This window comes from Somniosus microcephalus, chromosome 5, assembly GCF_052327205.1.
Source record: "Somniosus microcephalus isolate GS21.2 chromosome 5, FLI_Smic_1.0, whole genome shotgun sequence".
Taxonomy (NCBI): domain Eukaryota; kingdom Metazoa; phylum Chordata; class Chondrichthyes; order Squaliformes; family Somniosidae; genus Somniosus; species Somniosus microcephalus.
Genome location: NC_140991.1, coordinates 69,773,073 through 69,798,752, shown reverse-complemented (window position 1 = coordinate 69,798,752; position 25,680 = coordinate 69,773,073). Strand labels below are relative to the sequence as shown.

At 43.2% G+C, this 25,680-nt stretch overlaps 1 protein-coding gene across 4 annotated transcripts in view; it reads right to left on the bottom strand.

Moving 5' to 3' along the window:
- Positions 1–25,680, bottom strand: part of arhgap21a (Rho GTPase activating protein 21a) — a 276,620-nt gene that overhangs the window by 25,701 nt on the left and 225,239 nt on the right. For 3 of the 4 annotated variants that reach the window (XM_085987749.1, XM_085987751.1, XM_085987752.1), the window contains 7 exons: positions 18,478–18,636; positions 18,266–18,365; positions 18,122–18,167; positions 16,989–17,114; positions 7,279–7,575; positions 2,787–2,851; positions 2,314–2,450 (listed from right to left, as the gene is read on the bottom strand). In XM_085987749.1, coding sequence (XP_085843875.1) covers positions 2,314–2,450; positions 2,787–2,851; positions 7,279–7,575; positions 16,989–17,114; positions 18,122–18,167; positions 18,266–18,365; positions 18,478–18,636 — 930 coding nt within the window. The remainder of the gene's footprint in view (positions 1–2,313; positions 2,451–2,786; positions 2,852–7,278; positions 7,576–16,988; positions 17,115–18,121; positions 18,168–18,265; positions 18,366–18,477; positions 18,637–25,680) is intronic. The other variant, XM_085987750.1, reaches the window with a different exon arrangement.

Below are 25,680 nucleotides of genomic sequence, written 5' to 3'. Positions count from 1 at the left end.
GGGGCTGGCCACTGGAGGATTGGGGCTGGCCACTGGAGGATTGAGGCTGGCCTCAGCATCATCGGTGTGGTGGGGAACACGCCTCATGGTGGGGATAGGCCTCATGAGGAGGGTCTCCAATCACAGGTGGTGGTTAAGAAAGGGACCCTGGAAGATCCAGGAGGTAGGTATAAAGCCACTTACCCGCTAGATGCAGCAGTCCCCGCCTTGGTTTAACTGCCGTGTTTCACAAATTGTGGTTACAAACAGGCAGTTAAATTCAAAATGGAGGGGGGAAAAAAAGAGGCTTCCAGCCCCATTACAGTATTTAAATTAAGGCAATGCCCCCCAGGAGCGGGTTGGTTGCCCGCTCCAGCAAAACCGGAAGTGGACGGGTTGGAGGCAGGATCAGGTCAGGAATCCCATTTTTAACAATTTAACTGCCCCCACGCTCCAAACCCACCCGTTTTTTTTTTTTTTATAGGGGAAAATTCCGGCCATTGTCTTCGGCCCCCACCACAAATTCCGTTCCCTAGCCACCGACTCCATCCCTCTGCCTGGCAACTGTCTGAGGCTGAATCACACCGTTCGCAACCTTGGTGTCATAGATGACCTCAAGATGAGCTTCCAACCACATATCCACTTCATCACCAACACAGCCTACTTCCACCTCCGTAACATCACCCGACTCCACCCCTGCCAAAGCTCATCTGCTGCTGGCACCCCTCATCCATGCTTTTGTTACCTCTAGACTTGACTATTCCAATGCTCCCCCAGCCAGCCTCCCCTCCTAACTCGAACCAAGTCCCGTTCCCCCGTGACACCTGTGCTCGCTGACCTACATTGTCTCCCGATCCGGCAATGCCTCTATTTTAAAATTCTCATCCTTGTTTTCAAATCCCTCCATGGCCTTGCCCCTCCCCATCTCTGTAATCTCCTCCAGCCCTACTACCCTCCGAGATATCTGCGCTCCTCCAATCCTGGCCTCTTGCGCATGCCCGATTTTAAAATCGCTCCACCACTGGTAGCCGTGCCTTCAGCTGCCAAGTGACTAAACACTGGAATTCCCTCCCTAAACCTCTCTGCCTCTCTCTCCTCCTTTGAGATGCTCCTTAAAACCTTCCTCTTTAACCAAGCTTTTGGTCATCTGTCTTAATAGCTCCTTATGTGGCTCGAGTTGTGTCAAATTTTGTTTAGTATTGCTCCTGTGAAGGACCTTGGGATGTTTTACTACATTAAAAGGCACTATATAAATGCAAGTTGTTGTTGCTCTTTGCCTCAATTACTCCTTGTGGTAGCACGTTCCACATTCTTACCACTCTTTGGGTAAAGATGTTTCTACTGAATTCCCTATTGGATTTATTAGCAACTATCTTGTATTTATGACCTCTAGGTTTTGGACTCCCCTTACAAGTGGAAATATTTTCTCTATGTCTAACCTATCAAACCCTTTCATTAACTTAAAGGCCTCTATCAGATCACCCCTCCGCCTTCTCTATTCCAGAGTAAAACCCCTCAGCTTTTCTTGATGAGTATATCTAAAGTTCTGATATCATCCTTGTGAATCATTTTTGCATCTTCACTAATGCCTCCATATCTTTTTTTAAATAACATGGAGACCAGAGCTGTGCACAATATGCCAAATGTGGTCTAACCAAGGTTCAATACAAGTTTAACATAACTTCTCTGCTTTTCTATTCTATCCCTCTAGAAATGAACCCCAGTGCTTGGTTTGTTATTTTTAATGACCTAATTAACCTGCATCGCTACTTCGTGATTTGTGTATCTGTACCCCTAGATCCTTTTGCTCCTCTACCCGATTCAGACTCTCATTATCCAAGCAGTATTTGGCCTCCTTATTCCTCCTACCAAAATGTACCATCTCGCACTTATCTATGTTGGCATTCATTTACCAATTACACGCCCATTCTGCAATTTTATTAATGCCTTCCTGTATTGTGTCGCATTCTTCCTTTGTATCAACTACACCTCTCAATTTGGTACTGTCTGCAGATTTTGAAATTGTACTTAAATATCGATTGCTCATATTATTACTGGGATATTGAGGCAAACTGCAATTAATATGAAGTAACTAAGGTGGAAACACGTGATACAATGTGTAATCTAGTCAAAAAAGTATTAAAATAATAGCTAAAATTATCTGGTTAACTGGATAAATGACTGAATTTCTACCCATTTAACAGAATAGTTAACTTATTAAAATGAAGTAGACGATAATAAGAAGTATTCACTTAAATGAAGCAAATTGTACAGTAGAAAACTTTTTAAAGCAAACCAGTACTGGAGAGTTTTGGTAATATAACGAAGCATTACTTAGAAGTTTTCTTTCCAACTCTTGCTTTGGAGAATGTGGGCTCTTTGGATCAGTTTTGGATCCCAGGAAGGTCTGCCTAATACTGAGAGTCTGGCGAGGTGTTTTAGGAGATGGTTCTGTCTTGCTGCCAGAAGTACTGAAAAGAAAATATACGCCAGTAAGTAGACATTTTATTGGAATTACTGCATGCATACTATAATCCCTTTAGCATTCCCAAATGAAGATCAACAGCACTGGAATTTGTTTTCCTTACAGCACTGTACTCACTGAAATATGGATCAATATCAGTAATAGACCTGGCTCCCATTACTCAACAATCTTCAATAGATTATCTAGTGCCAGAAAAGGTAAGGCTTCTGATTTCCAAGCATTCTGCATAGTCTGGTGATAGGTTAGACTGTTAAAAATGGGTGATTTTGTATTTTGAAATCATGGCCCTTGAAAACCAGACCAGGATATCAAGACTACTTACTTCATCATGGTACTGTATTCTTTAATCTTCCTGCTAATTAAATCTCTGCTCGTAACTCCAGTGTCCTACAAATCAAATTAAAGACATGTATTATTCCTTTTTGTACAAACTCACCCCCATTTGCAATAAAGCAGTGCATCGTAGGTCATAATAGTAAAGTACAAATGCTTAAGTTCTTTTAAGTGTGCACCTCAAGACATGGGCTTGTAACAAAGCCATGAAGCTTTGTGAAGTTTGCTTATGGTAAAAACTAAAATGATGCTACTGCAACTGTACCGGACATTCATAAAACACCATATAGTTTGAACCAACAGCTTTAAAGCTCAAGTTTTAAACAAGCCAGATTAGCTCACATCAAAGTAGATAAAACAGACGGTTTCCATTGGTTGAGGGAGTCAAGAAAGAGGGGGCACAGATACAAGATTAAATGCAAGAGATTTAGGACAGAGAGCAGGAGAAACCATTTTACACATAGGCTTGTGAGGTGGAGGAATACTCTACCAAAGTTAGTGATTTTAACAGAGACCGTACCAACATTTAAGAATAGGTTAAATAGGTGTTGAAGGAATGGGGAATAAACAGAAATGGGAACAGGACAGGTACATGAGGTTAGGACTACTGCTCGTGTGGAGGATAAAAACACGTGGACTAGTTGGGCTGAACGGCCTTTTCCATATTGTAATTCTACATATAAACTTTAATTAAAAGAGAAGGTAAATTTGTGGCCAAGTATCATCATTGATGGGTTGCATAATGGAGCGCAGCTGGAGGTAACTAATAGAGACTAATAACAAATAGAGACTAATATTGCAAGTACTAACAAGCGCATCATAGATTTGCTATATCCTGAACTGTGTTTTAACAATCTTGAACAGGAGATTTAACGTTGAAGTTAAACTTCTGTACAAGGTGCCAAAACAATACAGCCTCATCAATTTTTGCAAAATTTTCCTCTCCTCCTTTCATGAAGTGTTTTTGATGGGGTACAATTCTACAGTATACCACCCCAGTAGCTGTTCTTCACGCGAGTTTAACAATCACAATCAGCAGGCTACTTGACAAGTGAGGGCATCACAGCAAAGACTGATCCTGTCTTTACTCAACCACCACAAACACACGGGGGGAATTTTAACCTAAAAAAAAAACACAGGTAGGTTGAGGGCGTGTGGGTAGTTAAAGTGTTAAAAATTGGAATCCCAACCTGGACCCGCCTTCAACCCACCCACTCCCGGTTTTAACGGAGAAGGGACGGAAGGCTGGCAGTCTATTTAAATATTATAACGAGGCTGGAAACCTCTTCTTTAACCTCCATTTTGTGTTTAACTGTAGCTGGTCAGGTTTTGCATACCGAGGACCGCTGCATCCAGGAGGTAAATGCTTTTACACCTACCTCCTGGATCCAGGGTCCCTGCCTAACCCACTCCGTGATCGGAGGCCTCCCCACGAGGCCTCCGATCACCCCCCCTGCCCCCAAACCAGGCCTTCACACCCCCCCCCCACCCCCGAGACTTCCGATCCCTCCACGAGCCCACCACCCCACCCCCACAACCAGGCCTCCGATCCCTACTTGAGGCCTCCCCTCGCCAGGCCTCCGATCCCTACATGAGGCCTCCCCTCGCCAGGCCTCCGATCCCTACATGAGGCCTCCCCTCGCCAGGCCTCCGATCCCTACATGAGGCCTCCTCCTCCCCCCACCCCAGGGCCTTTGATCACCCCCATCCTCCGGCCCTGCCCGAGCTCCTCCCAGCCCCCGATCATCTTCGGGAACCCTTCCCCTCCCAAGATCTTCTCCCAGCCCCCGATCATCTTCAGGAACCCTTCCCCTCCCAAGATCTTCTCCCGGCCCCTGATCATCTTCGGGAACCCTTCCCCTCCCAAGATCTTGTCCTGGCCCCCGATCATCTTCAGATCCTCCCCCCCCACCCCACCCCAATCTTCTCCAGCCCCCGATCTTATCACGGCATGACCTTCGTGCGATCACTCCCTCCACTTTTAACGGAGCCAACCCGCTGCCAGTAGGCGGGCTGTCTATTTAAATATTATAATGAGGCTGCAAGCCTCTTCTTTAACCTCCATTTTGTGTTTAACTGTAGCTGGTCAGGTTTTGCACACCTCGTAAAATTCGCCAGCTACAAAAAAGCAAGGACTGCTGCTTCCAGGAGGCAAGTGTCTTTACATCTACCTCCTGGGTCCAGGGTCCCAGCCTAACCCACCCTCTGCCACCCAACCCCCTCCTCCGGCCCTCCCAGAGCTTCTCCCGGCCCCCGATCATCTTCGCACACCACGTCCCCACCACGCACGCACGCCCCCCCACCCCCCAAGCTTCTCCCAGACCCCAATCATCTTTGGACCTCCCCCAGGGAGCGTTTTAAAGGGTTACTACTGAAATTATAACTTGACTATTCTCTTCCTAGATGTTGACTGACCTGCTGAGGTGTTTGCAGCATTTTCTGTTTTTGTTTATGGGGACTTTTCATCTGGTGTGGCTTAGTACTTTAAAATGGAATGACATTATGTGCTTTGCTGCAGCAGTCAGGAATGGGAACTCGGTTCCCTTTTCCAGGTTAGCACCCAAACCAATTCTCCAGCTGATTTGCTAGCTCAGCCCAGACCAGAGAGGGAACCGCAAGAGTTTTCTGATCTATATTGCCCAACTAGATCACTGGGCAGTGTATTTATCCACGGAGTTATCCTTTTTGTTAAAAAGCAGCAAGACTTGTACATGCTCCATAAAGCGCTCAAACATGAAGGGTCTACATACACAAGAAATTCATATGACACACTCTCAAGTTTCACCTTCACTTAAACAACAACAACAACTTGTATTTATATAGCACCGTTAATGTAGTAGCATTATCAAACAAAATTTGACACCGAGCCACATAAGGTGATATTAGGGCAGATGACCGAAAGCTTAGTCAAAGAGGTATGTTTTAAGAAGAGTCTTAAAGGGGGAAAGAGAGGCGGAGCGGTTTAGGGAGGGAATTCCAGAGCTTAGACAGGTGAAGGCATGGCCACCAATGGTGGAGCGATTATAATCAGGGATGTGCAAGAGGCCAGAATTGAAGGAGCACAGATATCTCAGAGGGTTGTAGGGCTGGAGGAGGTTACCGAGATAGGGAGGGGCAAGGCAGCAGAGTTTTGGGTGGACTCAAGTCTATGGAGGGTGGAAGATGGGTGGCTGGCCAAGAGTGCGTTGGAATAGTGAAGTCTAGAGGTAACAAAGGCATGGATGAGGGTTTCAGCAGCAGATGAGCTGAGGTGGGGTAGAGTCGGGTGATGTTACAGGAGGTGGAAATAGGTGGTCTTAGTAATGGCACATGTATATATGATCTCGGGGTCAAATATGACACAAAGGTTGCAAACAGTCTGGTAATAAACTTCAAATTGCGCTTTTAAATGTAAGTGCAAATTCTGTTGCTTCCGAGTCAGAAGGTTCTGGGTTCAGGGCCCACTCCAGGACTTGAGCACATAATGCAGGCTGACACTTCAGTGCAGTGCTTAGGGAGTCTCCATTGTTAGAAGTGCTTCTGGATATAAAACTGAAGCCTTGTGAGCCTGTTCAGATGAACACAAAAAAATCCCAGCACACTATTTGAAGGAAAGCAGGTGGTTCTCTGGGCATTCTGGTCAATATTTATCACTCAATTAACAGCAAAAAATGGGCCGAAATTTGCTGAAAAGTAATGGCATGCGAACGATGCACGCCATTATTAATGTGCAAATCCGCCAGCAACTTGTGGTAAGGAAGAGATACCTGTGAATTGTGAATCGCCACAAATCGCTGGACAATTTGTGCCACTCTGCCATTAGCTTCGCAAAAACAGCATCTCGTCCTTAACCTTCCCGCTCATGAAGTTGCTGTATTTGCGCATTATACTCGCCACAGAAAATTAAGTCTAGTAATCATCAGCGTAAGTATCCTTTTAACAATGTGATAATTGTTAATGACTACCAATCAACCTCTTTAGCACTGAATTGTCACCCTAGATTATGTGCTTAAGCCTTGGAGTGGCAATTGAACCCACAATCTCCAAATTTGAGGTAAAAATGCTACCAACTGAGCCAAGCTGGAAAACTGGACATGGTACCTGAATGGACTCTTATTTATAGAATATTAGATTTTGAAACGCTAGCAACTAAAGCAAAATAATAATGAATATATATATTTCTAGAATATATTGTTTCTCTTACAACAAAGTACTACCACTTTTGCAGTAAATGTTGCATCCAATAAAATTATGAACCCACATGCAATTTTGTTTGTCAATTAAAAGCCATCATGCTTAGTGACGTGCATGCATTTCCATAATTTTGAAAATAAGTTTTGATAGATTATGGCTGCTTCAGTTGCAAAATACAAATACATGTTCAAAAAATTAATGCAACAGCATACTTTTGAGTTCAAAGAGCTAGATGTGGAGGAGGCAAAAGCTGAAGATATGTTGCTCATTTCCCTTTGTTCTACTGCCACATCACAATATGCACTTACTTCATCATCTAGATTGCTGTTTTCTTGTATGGTCTTAATCCATGCCAACATATCTTCCCGATCCTCAGCCTGAAAGAGGTATTCACATTCGGAAGTGGTTAATCGAAACACGTGCTTCCGCTTGGTTTCACTATAGGAGATGTCTATCAAGCAGGCTTTGATGCTGACTGGTTGCTCTTCTTCAGTTTGGCAAGATGCATGTGTTGTGTTGTCTTTTTTATCTTTGTACAGGAATAGAGAGCACCCACGAAGAACCACATACATTTGCTTCCATGGCCGAATGCTGCCACCGACACGCTGCAATATTTAAAAATAAATAATTTCACTTGGCAATTGATTACTTTGTTTTTACATTCATTAAACTTTCTTTTAATCCTTCTCTACCCCTCAAGAAAAAAGATCAATTGAAAAATGATGCCGGTTCATCTGTAAGGCTATGCATCGTTATAAAAGAAAATCCTGTGTAATTCATAAAAGGAATTATTCCTATACAAGTAGGAAAGAAACACTTGCAAATATATAGCACCTTATCACATCTTTGAATGGTTTCAAAGTGTTTCACACAAACAACTTTGAGAGTGATGACTGCTGCTATGTAGCTAAACTGTTCTGTGTTCAGTTTCCCGTGACTTTCACCCCCATGCAAGACTGCCATGTTTGATGATGATGGGAAAATTGCAAAGCTGTTCCCTATCATCATTCAGATTTGGTTCCTGACATTTCAGAAGAACTGTTCAATCACAATAACCAAGTAGAATTGTTGAAAGTAGCATTGCTGGAACTCTTCCATCTATCCATGGATAAAGTCCGAATAAAATGTACCAACTTGCACTTAGGCTTCTATTTCCTATATACACATCAGACATGCATATACATTGGCGCAACACAACAAATGCTGGCCTAGAAATTCAGTAGGCTTTGCGCCCACTTTTCGCCCAAAGAGGGTTTCTGCGCCAGTGTAAGAGGGTGCGCTGATATTCAGCGCTGCGGTAATGGCGGCGGTAGCCGGTAGCGCTGCGCCGACACCGATGACGTCATCGGTGTGCGCAGTGCCCCGGTACCGCCCCGCTTCCGGGCCAAACCCCATATTTAGTCGCGGCCGCCTCTTCTGCAGCGGCCGCAAACAGCGTTTGAAAAACGGGGCCGTACTGCTGCGCTACTGGGGCGCTTTAAGGTGGAGGTGCGGTCGGCCGCTTTTTCGGCGGCCGTCTGCCCGCACCTCCCTCCCCGGCCTCCTACACCACCCCCCCCCCGCGGCATTGGTGGCTGATTCCCGCGAGCCCGGCACTTCTCCGTGGTGCCGGCCTCATTTGCCGGCAGAATCCAGCGGCGATCTCACGGCTGCAGGCAGCTCCTCCTTAAGAGAAGGAGGAGGCCTGCAGTACCCCAGCCTGCCGCACCGCATCGGGTGGCGCAGCGGCAGCTGGAGCGCTGAAATTCACTTTCAGCGCCCCAAGCGGAGGCGGGCACACCCTGGAACAGCGCCCGGTTCCGACTAGGGGCGCTAAAAGTGAATTTCTGGCGCGCGCAACTGGCTCCGTGCGCAGCGCTAACTTTTGGGCGTTAGCCTGCTGGCGGGCCTTAACTGAATTTCTAGGCCACAGTCCCTTAAAAAAAACTAAGAGAACTTGGTGAAATATTAGCAAATCTTTAAACCAAAATTTATATTGCTCAGTGCCTGACAAAAGGAAAAACAGGAGAGCTGCTCATAGGTATGCCAATAGCTATTGTGCAATAACTGCAAGACATAGATTGTAACCTGGGGGATTTTGTTGTCTGATCATCCCTCCTTGTGGGAAATTGCAACTGGGCAACCCCAGTTGAAACAACTGAAATCAGCTGTACTGTACATCCTACCACTCCTCTGGCACTATGAATTGGAGCACAAATGTGGTGTACTTTCACAAACTTTCACTTTTATTCAGTATGGTGACACACGAGATTAAATTGTTACAAATTATTTTCAATATGCATGTTACCTTGTGTCACATGACACAAGGTACCTGTACTATACAAAAGTGAAAGATGAAACCATCCCTTCAAAATAAGCGGATTTTTTTTTCCCATTTGTTTATCTACAGTAAAAGATTATGCTGAATAATATACCCTCCCATTCCCACTGTCAGTCAGTCAGGAAATTAAATGAATTGTGCACTTAAGGTTATAAATTCTTATTCAGGAAAAGGGCTAAATAATCCACTACATTACTAAGCATTTAAAGTTAGAACCCATCCTCAGTGTTGGGTATACTGTGCACAAAGCAGTTTACACCTAGCACTGTACAGGGTGGGGAGCAGGATAGAGCAGAAGAAGAATAGGGACTGTAGAATAAAATAAGAGAGCCATAACACTATCACCTCCATATGCTCTATCTACTGAATATTTTTTTTAAAATTGGATTAACATCTCTGTCAACAAGAACTACTCCATTAGCCTTCAATGCAATGATAATAATCTTCAGTGTTATTAAAATGGAAGATTTAGAAAGAATAATTATATAACATAGAATGACAAACCAACATTATGATATATACTTTTAATGTTAGGGAGACTTGCTTGAAGCATTTTAAATCATGAAGGGACCAGACTGTGTACATGTGGACAGATTATTTGAGTTAAATAAGTTAGGAACATAGGAACAGGAGTAGGCTATTGAGCCCCTCGAGCCTGTTCCGCCATTCAATGAGATCATGGCTGATCTGCGCCCGAACTCCACATACCCACCTTTGGTCCATACCTTTGGTTAACAAAAGTCTATCAAACTCAGATTTAAAATTAACAACTGATCTAGCATCAATTGCTGTTTGCGGAAGAGTTCCAAACTTCTCACAACCTGTGTGTAGAAGTGTTTCCGAATTTCACTCCCAAAAGGTCTGGCTCTAATTTTTAGACTCTGCCCCCTAGTCCTAGACTCCCCAACCAGTGGAAATAGTTTCTCTCTATCTACCCTATCTGTTCCCCTTAATATCTTGAAAACTCCGATCAGATCACCCCTTAACCTTCTAAATTCAAGGGAAAACAACCCTAATTTGTGTAATCTCACCTCGTTATTTAACCCTTGGAGTCAGGGTATAATTCTGGTAATTCCAGTATGATTTGGACAGGTTGGGTGATTGGGCAGATGCATGGCAGATGCAGTATAATGTGGATAAATGCAAGGTTATCCACTGGTGGCAAAAACAGGAAGGCAGATTATTATCTGAACGGCAATAGATTGGGAGAAGGGGGAAGTGCAACGAGACCTGGGTGTCCTTGTGCACCAGTCACTGAAGGTAAGCATGCAGGTGCAGCAGGCGGTTAAGAAGGCAAATGATATGTTGGCCTTCGTAGCGAGGGGGTTCGAGTACAGGAACAAGGATGTCTTGCTGCAGTTGTACAGGGCCTTGGTGAGACCACACTGAGTATTGTGTGCAGTTTTGGTCGCCTTATCTGAGGAAGGATGTTCTTGCCATGGAGGGAGTGCAGCGATTATTCACCAGACTGATACCTGGATGGCAGGAATGACGTATGAGGAGAGATTGGGTCAATTGGGCTTATACTTGCTGGAGTTTAGAAGAATGAGGGGATCTCATTGAAACTTATAAAATTCTAACAGGACTAGACAGACTAGATGCGGGGAGGATGTTCCTGATGGCCGGGGAATCCAGAACCAGGGGTCACAGTCTAAGGATAAGGGGTAAGCCATTTAGGACAGAGATGAGGAGGAATTTTTTCACCCAGAGAGTGGTGAACCTGTGGAATTCTCTACCACAGAAGGCAGTTGAGGCCAATTCATTAAATATATTCAAGAAGGAGTTAGATATATTTCTTAAGGGAGAAGGCAGGGACAGGGTACTGAGTTTGGATGATCAGCCATGATCTCATTGAATGGCGCAGCAGGCTCGAGGGGCTGAATGGCCTACTCCTATCTTCTATTTTTCTATGTAAACCTACGCTGCACTCCCTCCAAGGCCAATATATCCTTCCTAAAGGTGTGGTGCCCAGAACTGCACTCAGTACTCCAGGTGTAGTCTAACCAGGGCTTTGTACATAACTTCTACCCCCTTGTATTTTAGTCCTCTAGATATAAAGGCCAGCATTCCATTAGCCTTTTTGATTATTTTCTGTACCTGTTCATGACATTTTAATGATCTATGTAGTACCTGCCCCCCCCCCCCCGCCACTTTGGACTGTTTTTAGCTTTTCACCATTTAGAAAGTACCCTGTTCTATCCTTCTTAGGTCCAAAGTGGATGACCTCACATTTGCCTACATTGAAATCCATTTGCCACAGTTTTCCCCAATCACTTAATCCAACAATATCCCTTTTTAATTTTATGCTTTCATCTACACTGCCTAAAACACCGCCTATCTTTGTGTCATCGGCAAATTTGGATGTATGGCTTTCTATGCCATCATCCAAGTTGTTAATAAATAAAGTGAATAGTTGAGGCCCCAACACCGATCCCTGCAGGATACCACGACTCACATCCTGCCAATTAGAGTACCTCCCCATTATCTCTACTCTTTGTTTCCTGCCGCTCAGCCAGTTTCCTAACCAGGTCAATAATTTGCCTTCAATTTCATGGGCTTCTATCTCATGGGCTTCTATCTTAGTTAACAGTCTCTTATGTGGGACTTTATCAAATGCCTTCTGGAAGGCCATATAAATAACATCCATAAACATTCCCCTGTCCACTACTTTAGTCACCTCCTCAAAAAATTCAATCAGATTTGTCAGACATGACCTACCTTTCAAAAATGCATGCTGGCTCTCTCTGATCAACTGAAAAATTGTGAGGTGTTCAGTCACCCTATCCTTAATTATAGACTCTAGTAATTTCCCAACAACAAATGTTAGGCTAACTGGTCTATAATTCCCTCGTTTCCCTCTCTCGCCATTCTTAAATAGCAAAGTGACACGTGCAATTTTCCAATCTGAAGGAACGGTTCCTGAATCGAGAGAACGTTGGAAGATTATAGTTAGGGTGTCAGCAATGTGCTTACCTACTTCCTTTAAAACCCAGGAAGAACAAGGGGAAATGCGTTTAAGTTATGCATGCATGGAACTAGGTTAGCTGTCAGGTGGCTTTTCTTTTCTAGAGGGCGGGGGTGGGGTCAGTGACCTTTGAAATAAGTTGCCGGCTCGTGGAGTGGATGTAGATTTGCTGCAAATGTTCTAAGAGAACTGGAGGAGGCTGATTTGCCGAGTACAAAAGGTAGGTGGATAATGTACCTAGTGGTCATGGTTACCGCCTGGGATTTGATTTTGATTGCCTTCAGGGGTTGGAGAGTAATTTCCCAAATACATTTTCCTTGAATTGATCAAGGTTATTTTTAAATCTGTTTTTTTGTCTCTTAGAAGATTACAAGGCTGTTGGTGGGTGGGGAGCATTGGGGTCTTGCTGCCTAGTTGCAACTAAGCTGAAAGGGACAGACTCAATGGACTGGTTGGTCTTTTTATATGCTTGTAATGTCATTTGCTATTCTGTTTTATTAAAAACCTTGTTTATATGAATTCTAGAGCACTATTTTATATGTAAATTGTTCAATTGAAGCAAGTTGCGTCTTGAACATTGAGGAAGCAAAAATAATGGAAAGCCTACAGGCTATGTGGTCCCGAAATGACTGACATCCTTGGCAAACACAGTACTTTACCTGGCACAATGTGAGAGAAAGCTAATTGAAAAGGTTATGTTGCATAAGTTGCTCAACATTGAAAGGATTTAAAATTGTTATTAAACATCTGAGAAACAGTGGTGTATACTACACAACATTTTGCAATCAGTGATGACAGCAAGCACAATCAAATGCAGTTAGATGGATTTTACAGATCTTGCTATTTGCGCCAGCTCTGAAATACAACACATACAGGAGAATTCTGACATATTCACTGCCTATTCTAAAAACACACGGCTTCCAAATCATGTGAAAAGTCACAAGTGTGAAAGGTTAGTGTTGGAACACAAGGAAAGTTAGGAATGTGAAAAGGTTGATCAGCTTTCTAGCATATTAATAACTTCAACGCATTTAAATTGTATTTTAAGTAACCGTAATGTTTTTGACTCTTATTCTGCTTAATAGATTATTGCAAACATTACTGTGAAGCAGTTTTTCTAGATATCTCTCAAATGTATTCCATTTATATTTTATGTTCCGAGATTCTTGGTGTACTTCGAAATAATAATCTGGGTTTGCGTTGTCCATAAACCAGTTTAATAATCATGCACTTCAATGAAACCCCTCCACCAGCACTTTTGTTCTAGAATGTGAAGCTCAAGATTCTCTAACCTTTCCTCACAGGAAATCACTTTACCCATGGGACCAGTCGTGTTGCTTCTTTTCTGTACGCTTTAATTTTTTTTAGTATTATAATGACCAATGCATTACAAAGTTCTTACTTGGCCCAGTTAACTAAAATATTGAAATCCTTTTGAATCTAGCTATAGTGCTTCTCATTATTTCCATTGCTTCCTATTTTGATAAGATCTGAAAACTTAGGAGAATTGATTGCAATATCCTTGCCCAAGTCATTTAGGTTATACATGTAAATAAATAGTAAAATTTAGTTGGACAAGGCTATGATCTTAAAAGTTGAGGCAATGATTATAGTTTGCCCAGTATCAATAGAACTAAGCCACAAGTTTGATTGTGAGCCAGTTGATTACAGGGAAATGTGGTTCACAAACCCAATAAAATTTATGGCACATAGCTCCTCAATGTTTCAAATTACATTTATTAATGAAAAAATAAAACTTGTTTATGCTACTGTAGAAACTTTGGACCTGAACTCCTTATTGAAACCACATAATGGAATAGATATAAAATAGATACTATGGTATAGTCACTGTGACAGAGACAACAATTCATCATTTGCCAAACAGGGAAAATTTCTGTCATAGATTGTTTCATATGACTTTAGATAGAGCAATGAGAGTTAATGGTTGGCTTTAGATTAACTGCAGCTTAGCTGTAGCTTTAGAAGAGGTTTTGTTTCTGGAGGGCAGCCAAATACAAAAAACTCTCCTGGTTCAGCACATTTTAATAACAGCTGGATAGCTGTTCGAGATGATTCTCCTCATTGAAGTTGTTCTCTGTATTGAGAAGTTAATGGCATCATGAAATTACTTGACACCTGGGTTAGTCACTTTTAAAGTGTTAATGTACATGAGTTTGCAGAATGAGGGAAATAAACACATTTATTATCTGAGCCATCAGGGGCTATCTCAAAAGGAAGACAGTATGGGGATTAAACTGGCTAACCCCCGAAAATAGGCACAGGGATTGCGTTACACAACTAATCCGCGATCGTTCATTGCGTTGCAGGCACATGTTAAATTGGTGCTGCCTGCTCTTTAAAATGTTTGCTGCATGCAGCCAGCGCTACCCGTGCTGTTCATTGGCTGCACGCATCAGCAGGGGGCCCAATAGCGCGAGTAGCTAGCGCTACTTAAAGGCAGCCTGCACCTCTTAAAGGGGCAATGCATTGTGGCTGCAAGAAGTGGTGGAAGCTTTTTCAAAAGTGACTCTGGACTGTGATACTTTGAGGAATGGCTGAACATGCAAGACAGCATGCAGCAAGATTTTCTGACAATGCACCGGAGGTCTTGGTGCCTTACGTGGAAAGGAGAGACATCCTGTATCCGCAGGGAGGCAGGAGGCCCTCCAGGCAGATGCTCAGGAGGCAGTGAGAAGAAGTAGCGGTGGAGGTGAATGCTAGAAGTGTTGCTCCAAGAACATGGATGCAGTGCAGGAAGAAGCTTAACAATCTGACATGAGTGATCAAGGTGGGAGAGTTAATCTTCAAATGGTATATTCTACCAACTGCATCACTAGCCTCATCTACTGCTCAATTCACTACACCCCCATCACCCATAAACCAGCAATCTCTATCAATCAGTACTCAACCCTTTACCTCACCCTCACACACTTAGCACTGTTGCAAGCCTTGCACCCACAACTCAGAGCTCGCACACACTGGCAGCCACATCCAATGCTGTCCTCGCCCAACTTTGAGATTACAGTTGTGGCTGCAGCAGATGGCAGAGTTCAGTCACAACCTCTTTTGTGAAGCGAAGATGTCTCATGCATTGGTCCTCACTGAAGATGAGGTAAGAGAATTTCTCTCTAAAGACCCTCAGTGAATATGACTTCCTGTTGAGAGCCCTTCTCCCCCTCCTCCCTCTTCTAGCAGCTTGTCCTGCTTTGTGTGGCCTCTCTTCATTCTCCCAATTATGCTCAATTCCCAGAGGAAGGCCTACCAGGCCACCCATGTCTGGAAGCAAGTTGTTTGAGCACAAGCTTTTAAATGAACAGATAAGTACTTCAGCACCAGCCAGACGACTCCCTGTAGAGTATTCAAACTTTAGCCAAGTATAAGAAAGCTCCAAAAACACGTACAATTGCACCAGCAGCCAGAAGAAATAATCCAGCAACTAACCTGTAAGTAGTTCATGTTCCCTTTAAATAGCGCTGGTGCAGGGACCTTAATTTTGTTTAATGTGTTCAGCAGTGGGAGGTTAAGACAGGGCGTAGGCTGGAGCATAGCATTTGAAAATGGCAGCGCTGCCATCAAATAAGCGTTGCACACTGATTGACATCATAATCTCTCTGCTCTGCATGCTGCTGGCAGTCGTTAGGTACGCGAGCGCAAACCCCTTTACCAAGATGGCAGCACGCGTATCTCGAATCCCATTTTCGAGCATCATGTTGCCAAATAGCGCCTAAAAAACGGGCGCTACAGAGTCCAATTTAGCCCCTTTAATATCTCAAGTTTAAGACCTATAACATTAAGGTTTTCCTTTGGCATAATGGCACTGTCAATACTAGCCATCTAGAGTTCAAGTTCAAAATCCATCTTTCAATTTCTGCATTAATACTCTGACTCCATGCAGCAGCAGCAAAAGTCTTGATCCACATACAAATCTCAGGAAGTCTATAAAAAATTGTCTCCCAAATGTTTTCCAAATGATCAGACTGTGTAAGCAATACATTTTGAAGATTATATTTTAAGCCCTTGTGTACAGATTGTCTTTACTGCCTTCTAAGTATTTGTATGATCAGTGGCTGCTTTTCTGCTTCAGTTGATGCTGATCTGGCTCTGAATGGCAAGCACTTGGATGAGATAGTGGAGCTGGGTAGATTGGGAGACGACTTAACAGCAGCAGCATGCACACATTAAAATCAACCGACTCAAATATACTGGCCTTTGGAGAGTCACCATCATTTCTGTAGTGAATGGTGTGCAGCTGCCTGAAGCACAGGAAACAGAATCTGCTGAATTTAATATGTGCATACTGCTGCTGCTGATATCTGAAGGGTCCTATTCTCCTCAACACTGCGGTGTCCACAGCAAAGCAGACCTAAACAACTTGGGGGGGGGAAAAGAGTGAGGAGAAATTTTAGTTGCAATCAATATTTACCCTCAGGGACCAGGACCGTAACAAAACTTCAGTATGTAGATATCTGATATATCAAAGTTCAAAATATCAAGATGCAAATATAATCAATAGTGTGGCTTGAAACAAGTTAAAATACTGATGGGTTCATAGGATAACCTGTAAACAAGACATTTTCTTCAGTTAATTGTTTACAGCTCTGAACATAATGACCAGTATCTGATCATTCTAAGAATAAATGTTTCTGGTATTAAAGAATTTTATAGCCAGCATTAAACAGTTTTTTTTTTAAATTGATGAAATCGGACTCAAAGCACCCATTAAAATTCATTACCTTTCCCTTTTCTGGAAGAATCTGACGAAACTGCAGCCATCCTTCCTTTGAAGCATCGCTAAAGCTATCTGATGAGGAGTCCCTTCTTGGGCTCACGTCGTCTGAAAACTTCAGGCTGTCTGGGGCCTAAAGAAAATGTCAGAGTTACAGTGCAACACATTCCACTGCAAGTCATACGAGAACCAGAAATGGATCATTTGTAATGGAATGATAAAAAAGAGAACAGCAGAGTCCAACAATCACTTTACCAGAAACATTACTCGTTATGTCTCAAGCTTAAGGGATAATACAATAATAGCACATCATGATTTCAGATTGATTTTTAACTCAAGTTAAACTTCCTCTCATATGAACCTTCAACTTCAGAAAAACCATATCTGGCATCAGTGACCATTCCAAAATATGCAAGGAACATACCAACAGACTGCAGTAATGCTTCTACTAAATGAATACTGTGCAGATTGTTTGGTGTTGGTGTTGTGCTTGTCTGCTTACACTGTGCCACTGTATTCGGCCTACACACACACTACTGTGATACTGAACCTTGTTTTTACTTTCTGAAAGGCCTTTGTTATTGTGAACACATCAGATACCAGGCTAATTCATTTACATACATGCTTATCAAAGTTAATTCCAGGAAGTGCATTGACCAGTAGGAAAAAAAAAAGCCGAGAATCTAATAAAATTTAACAAATGTTGTTTCAAAAAGCCCAGCTTTCTTTAACAAGGTTTTTACTTGCTATTTGAATACAAAGTAGATCAGTGATCTGAAATGTAGATTGAAATTTCCCTACGTAGTTAACAAATTAACTACATATTACTAAAAAAAACACAACTATCATGGTTGACATTTGTGTAAAACATTTTTGTTGCAAACACAAGTGAATGCTAAAGAAATTGGTTAGGGTGGTCACTAATATACACACCAGCTTTATCTTTGAAGGCACATGACACACCTTCGCATTACTGGTTTACTGATTCCAGTCATACTACATCCAAGTCTTGGGAGCAAGTCACTATCTTGTTTTTGGATGTGACGAGTATGGAACCAGAGAAACATTTTGTTGTGGGCGTTGGAGGGGGGGGGGGATGCGGATGGTATGTACTTCACTTTAAAAAAAAAAGTTACAAACCTTCTTTAGTCCTTTCAGGCTAGGCACTTGCTTCATTGATTTTCTGCTGAAAATAACATTTCTTAGTAATGTAATAAAGAGCTAATTAATTCTATAATTAAAATGCAAAAAAATAGACCTATAGTCCACAAATCAGTAACTTACAACTTTTCTTCTCTATAATTATCTAATCCTTCGTCATATGACTTTGATCTCTCAGTTTTTCCACTAGGCTGTGAATCAGGAGTAGACGTTCTAATGGTATCTGAAGGAAATTCTTACAATTAATAATGCAACAGTCATGGTCTGTAATTTATAGTAACAGCACAGAATAAAAGCTAAAATGTTTCTGTTCAAATTTGTACTTAAGCACCTACCTTGGTCATGTGACAACTGACGACGAAGAAGAGGGGATGGTTTAGTAGAACTGGAAGGTACTGCTGTTATAGTTAGTATTTCAGAGACTCCAGCTGAAATTACTGCAGATGCAGGAATGTGGGCAGACTCATGATCAACACTAGGACTTGTGGGCTCATCTAGGAATGACGTTAAGAATATCCATCATTAAATCTCTACTGTTAAATGTGGAGAAAGAGATTTTTGTACTTTTATTTCAAATTTGCAGCAAATATATAAAATATTACAACATATTCAGTAATCAACACACAAGTGCCATATTAAAATGAAAAGTTTGAACAAAGCAGTTATAAAATTTGCAGAATATTCAATTTTCTTGTAAACATACATTCTGCACCAGCCTTTATATTTGTTATACCATGGTGGATTTGTTATGCAATAATAGTTAAAGCGTTATTTGTAAAGTGCAAGGTAACTACTATATGATCCAGACTTCAGTATTACATACATTGGCCCAAAAATGTCCGGTAAACCTGCACCATGGTAATGGTGCATCTACTTTGTACGTTACAGTATTATTCTAGCGCAGAAGCTCCAGGAAAGTATGGCACGAGTGAGTTATGCTAATTTTTATGCCAAAATGTCCAGGGCACTACTCTGCCGAGACCCTTGCTGAAACAGTTAAATGTTAATTAGAGCAGCTCCACCCACCATTCCAAACAGCAGCAATGGCGGTTTTCCTTGATTCATGCTAGTTTTCTGGTTACATGCAGGTCAGCAGGTCACTGATTAAGAAAGGCGGACACACACACATCTGGCTGTATCAGAATTACTGTAATAGTCTGGAACTTTTGGTACTCGCATGGAAAAACTCATGAAATGAGCTGAATTCTCCTGTCATAGCCCTGTGTCTCATGGTGTTAACAGGCCATACAATAAGTCCCAGCCCTTTTAGAAGAGCACTGCTCGTCAGATTAACTCAGTCTCTTTGTACACACTTCACTGGCTATCGTTTACAAGTGTCCCTCCAGATCCATGGCACGACCCCTCACACAAACCTTGCTGGTAACGAGAGGCCAATCATTTATGGCCACAATGCCCCACTAGAAGTCTCCCAGTGTTATGTTAGTTTACTACCATGCATAAAATAGCATGCTATGGATGACGACGACGCTGGGTAGTATTAGCTTCAGAACAAATTACTGCGCCACTTCCTATTCAGCGCCATGCTCAGTGGCGTATTCCAATACAGGAAAATGTGGAGGAAGATATCGATGGTGAGATTAGAGCACCACATGGCTAAATTTATGGGGTGCGTCGTCAAACTCGGCGTTGCAGGAAAATCCAGGCCACTATACCAGACACAAGCTTGCACAGGCGTTAAACCATGACTTTTACAGTGTGCAGCAAAATATCACACCTATTAATGCACAAATTACACTGAAGTTTACATATCATAATGGCCCATAATTTGCAGTCAGCGGTGAAGCTAAGGTGCTCGCCGCTGACCTCGAAGAAAGCTGCCCAAAGAGATCTTGTGATCTTCATGGCGAAAACTTTAGGTTTCTCGACGTGTAATTGATTGTAGCGGTGTGAATAGGGGATTCCTAGCAGAGAGCAGCAGTGACATCATCAAGGTGTCTAAGCAGCCAATCACATTGCAGAATTCACAGACAGCAAACCAGGAAATGAAACAGCACTGATTGTAACATTTTTAAAAAGTGCAGGTAGAGATTGAAATAAAGACTGGGACATACACATGGGGTTAAGGTAGAAGCCAAAATATTAACAAACTATAAAAATTCCTTTTTTTAAAAATTGTAATTTATCATAATGGAGAAATTTGACACTTCACAAATATAAAAATTAGTTTTTCAGGGCCAGAATGGTTGTTTAGCAGTCAATATGCTGTTAAAACCCCAGTTACACCTATTCCAACAGGCTTAACATTTAATGGGGTATTTAACAAAGATATTAGCACGGAAAAGCTTGTTTTCATCAGTTCCACTAATTTCACATATTGCCAGCTATTGGGGGAGGGGGGGGTGGTGGTGGTGCGGGGGTCCACAGCGCATCCAGTGTCGGAGCAGCGAATGACTGACCGCAACCTCAGGATTTCTGCGTTTAGATGCACATGCGCTAAATCCTGAAGTTACGGTCAGTTTCAACGGGGTAATGGCAACGAACGCCGTCATTACCCACTGCAAAATCTGGGCCAATATCTTGCAGGAAGGATTTAGCCATGGGATTTTACAGTAACTGAATTACAAACTGCAAATAATTGACAACTGTTACAATTTCCATCCCTCACAAAAAAAATTAAGACAGATTGCAACTGCTTAAATGCTATAGCCGAGTGATGTGGAACACATTTTGCATATCATTTTACTTCACCTCTAGACTTGACTATTCCAACGCACTCCTGGCTGGCCATCCAAAACTCGGCTGCCTGTATTCTAACTCACACCAAGTCCTGTTCGTCCATCACCCCTGTGCTCGCTGACCTACATTGGCTCCCTGTTAAGCAAAGCCTCGATTTCAAAATTCTCATCCTTGTTTTCAAATCCTTCCATGGCCTTGCCCCTCCCTATCTCTCTAATCTCCTTCAGCCCCACAAACCACCCCCGCCCCCCCGGAGATATCTACACTCCTCTAATTCTGCCCGCTTGAGCATTTCTGATTATAAATCGCACAACCATTGGTGGCTGTGCCTTCTGTTGCCTAGGCCCCAAGCTCTGGAATTCCCTCCCTAAGCCTCTCCACCACTCTTTCCTCCTTTAAGACGCTCCTTAAAACCTACCTCTTTGACCAAGCTTTTGGTCATCTGCCCTAACTTCTCCTTATGTGGTCCAGTGTCAAATTTTTTGTCTTATAATACTCCTGTGAAGCGCCTTGGGACGTTTTATGACGTTAAAGGCGCACAAAGACCGCTACCATTATTCCTGTGCCAAAGCAAACGGCTGTGACGTGCCTGAACGGCTATCGACCTGTCGCACTCACACCCATCACAATGGAGTGTTGAGAGAGACTGGTCTTAGCCCACATCAAAGCCAGTGTTCCTGCCTCTCTTGACCAACACCAGTTTGCCTATCATGCAAACAGATCAACGGAGGATGCAATCACAACTGCTCTACACTCGGCACTGAATCACCTAGATGGTAAGGAGACCTACATCAGAATGCTGTTTATAGACTACAGCTCAGCATTCAACACTATCGTCCCCAACAAGCTGGCCACCAAACTCCAAACTCTTGGCCTGAACACTTCCCTCTGCAACTGGACCCTGGACTTCCTAACAAACAGACCCCAGTCTGTCAAATTAGGTAACCACACCTCTCCCCCCTCCCCGACCCTGAACACGGGGGCCCCACAAGGATGTGTGCTGAGCCCCCTCCTCTACTCCCTCTTCACCCACGACTGTGGCTGTTAATGGTTCCAACACCATCATCAAGTTTGCGGATGACACCACGGTAGTAGGCCAGATCACCAACAACGATGAGTCAGCCTACAGGGAGGAGGTCCAGCATCTCGTGAAGTGGTGCGCCGATAACAACCTGGCCCTTAACATCAAGAAAACCAAAGAAATCATTGTGGACTTCAGGAAGTCCAAAGGCGGAAGTCACACCCCCATCCACATCAATGGGGCTGTGGTGGAAAGGGTGGACAGCTTTAAGTTCATCGGAGTCCACATCACGGAAGACCTCTCCTGGTCCCTCAATACCTCCTCTCTGGTGAAGAAGGCCCAGCAGCGCCTATATTTCCTAAGGAGGCTGAAGGGATGTAACCTGTCACCCCTGATCCTCTCTAACTTTTACCGCTGCACTATAGAGAGCATCCTGACAAACTATCACAGTATGGTATGGCAGCTGTAGCTACTATGACCGGAAAGCCCTGCAGCGGGTAGTCAAAACTGCCCAACGCATTACCGGCACCCGGCTACCGACCATAGAGCACATATACCAGAAACGCTGTCTACGGAGGTCACGGTCCATCATCAAAGACCCTACCCACCCCAGCCACAGTCTGTTCGCCCTCCTGCCATCTGGGAGACGCTACAGATGCATTCGCACCCGTACGACCAGATTTAGGAGCAGCTTCTTTCCCAGGGCTGTCATCCTACTGAACTCCACAAATAAACTCTAAAGCCTGCACATCTGCCAATGCACTTTATTATGGTTATGTTAATATACTACAAGCCAAATGTATATTGAATGTTTAAATGTCTTAATCCAAATGTACTCTCTCGGGAGCCGCAAGCCTACATTTCGTTGTACTGCACTTGTGCACTAACAATGACAATAAAAGTTGATTTGATTTGATAAATACAAGTTGTTGTTGTTCATTCAATCACTTGCTAAATGTAGAATTAAATTACTGTAAAATTGGATACTGAATATTTTCAAGTGAAATAAGAAAATGGTACTTGCTTCACAAGAAAACTACTACAGCACCAAAAAAATGATACCATGATTTTACTCAGATTATATCAAGAGTGAAGCACATGTTATTGGGAAAATGCCTCAAAAATGTCCAAAATCGAAGCAAAGTTTTTTTTTTTTTTTAAATCCAGCGTGCAGCATTTCCAGGGGCCACCTTCACCCATTTCCCTTTCCAAGACAGCTGAAGGCAAGGCCGGCAATGGTGGAGCGATTAGAATCGGGGATTCGCAAGAGGCCAGAATTGGAGGAGCGCAGAGATATCAGAGGGTTGTAGGGCTGCAGGAGGTTAGAGACAGGGAGGGACGAGGCCATGGAGGGATTTGAAAACAAGGATGCATCAGTACAATTCTTCTCATACAGGTGTTGTGGGGTTCAGGTGTTACGTAACAATGGGTGTTGTGTAATAAAATGTACAACACCTATAATTTTGAAAGTCTTATCACAGTTCCACCTACAAGAGTAACAGGCATTGCAGGCATATGTGGATGTTGGGGGATGTCAAGGCCTTGGAGAGGATGCAGAGGGTATTTACTAGAATGATACCAGGGATGAGGGACTTCAGTTATGTGACGAGACTAGAAAAGAAGGGTTTGTTCTCCTTAGACTAGAGAAGGTTATGGAGAGATTTAATAGGTGTTCAAAATGTTGAAGGGTTTTGATAGCGTTACCACTGGCAGGAGGGTCCGTAACCAGAGGATACAGATTGAAGGTAATTGGCAAAAGAACCAGAGGGGAGGTGAGGAGGCGTTTTTACACAGTGAGGTATGATCTGGAATGCACTGATGGAAGCAGATTCAATAGTAACCTTCATAAGGGAATTGGATATATACTTGAAAAGGAAAAAATTACAGGGCTATGGGGAAATAGTGAGACTAAATGGATAGCTCTTTCAAAGAGCCAGCACAGGCATGATGGGCCAAATGGCCTCCTTCTGTGCTGTATGATTCTATAAATTTGAGGTCGTCCCTTGTGATGACTTGTGTCCGTATATTGGCTGTGATTCCAGATCTGAGCCCCCTTACTATCATTTCTTTTTCAACCATTTCCTGTCCCTGTTCTGCACCTCAATTTCCTTCAGCCATGCTCTTTTCACCTTCCCCCTTCTCCAGCAACTTGACGCCATTGATCGCTAATTCTCCCACAGCTTCATCCCCAATCTTCTCATCCTCTGTTCCTAGTACCTAGCTTGCTCCTCAAGGGTTAACCTTTCTAACCTCCTCCCACCATCGTAGTGTCAGCTGTGGCTCAGTTGGTTCTACTCGAGACTTGTGCACAAAAATCAAGGCCGACACTCCAGTGCAGTACTGAGAGTGTGCTACACTGTCTTTCAGACGAGACGTTAAAGTAAGGTCCCGTCTGCCCTCTCGGCTGGACGTAAAGGATCCCATGGCACTATTCGAAGAGCAGGGGAGTTATACCCAGTATCCTGGCCAATTTTTATCCCTCAATCAACATCACAAAAAAAAAGATTATCTGGTCATCATCACACTGCTATTTGTGGGAGCTTGCTGTGCGCAAATTGGTTGCCACATTTCCTACATTACAACAGTGACTACAATTCAAAAGTACTTCATTGGCTGTGAAGTGCTTTGGGATGTCCGGAGGTCGTGAAAGGCATTATATAAATGCACGTCAGTCTTTCTTCTTTCATCCTGCTCATCTTTTCCATTGATTCCCTTGACCTTGCCAGTGGATCATCAACCACTGCCCACTAAGCATCAGGCTCCAGAATGTTCAGTCACTCGTAAAATAGGCCTTCACTCTCCATGATATTTTGTGGATGAATCTATTGACATACAAAATCTGGCTTGTGGGTGGTTATTCCTTCCCCTTCACCAAATCTCCCTTGGTTAGCCATACATTCCATGATTTGCCAATTCCCTGTGGAGATTGTTTAGCTCTTATTGTTAATCCCACTTTGGCCTCTCCCCCCCGCCATTCCTCTAGCACCTTTGAACACCTTACACTCCTCTTGCCACTCACTTAAAAACATTGTCAGCTATCGCCCTCCCAAACCTCACAAAAACTTCACTACCAAGATCTCCTCCCTTAGGCTCTGCACCAAATGATTCCTCATCCTCAGTGATTTCAACATACATTAAAACTCACCTTGCCCTTTGACCTTTCTGCCCTCCCATACTTACTTTATCGAACATTCCTCAAACTGGTTCACTCACATCCATTTGTGCTGGGTTATTTTATGGATAATACCATTAGCATCACTCACAACATAGCACCAGCCTTCATCATTTCCTTTAAACCCCAATTTCTCTGTTAGACTTGCAATTGGAAAAAAAAAAACACACAATCCACCATTTGATTGTTATGCCAAAATGTAATCATGCAAGCCGTGATCCTGACCAACGGTTCCACTACAGACCCAATTCACGTACGAACCGGGGTCAAGCAAGGCTGTGTCATCGCACCAACGCTCTTCTCAATCTTCCTTGCTGCAATGCTCCATCTCACCCTCAGTAAGCTCCCCACTGGAGTGGAGCTAATTTACAGAACAAACAGGAAACTGTTCAACCTCCGTCGCCTCCAGTCCAGATCCAAGGTCGTCCCATCCTCTGTCGTCGAATTACAGTATGCAGGCAATGCTTGCATCTGTGCTCACTCAGAGGTCGAACTCCAAACCATTGTAAACACCTTCACCAAAGCATACGAGAGCATGGGCCTTACACTAAACATCCGTAAGACAAAGGTCCTCTACCAACCTGCCCCCGCCACACAGTGCTGCCCCCCGATTATCAAAATCCACGACAAGGCCTTGGACAACGTGGA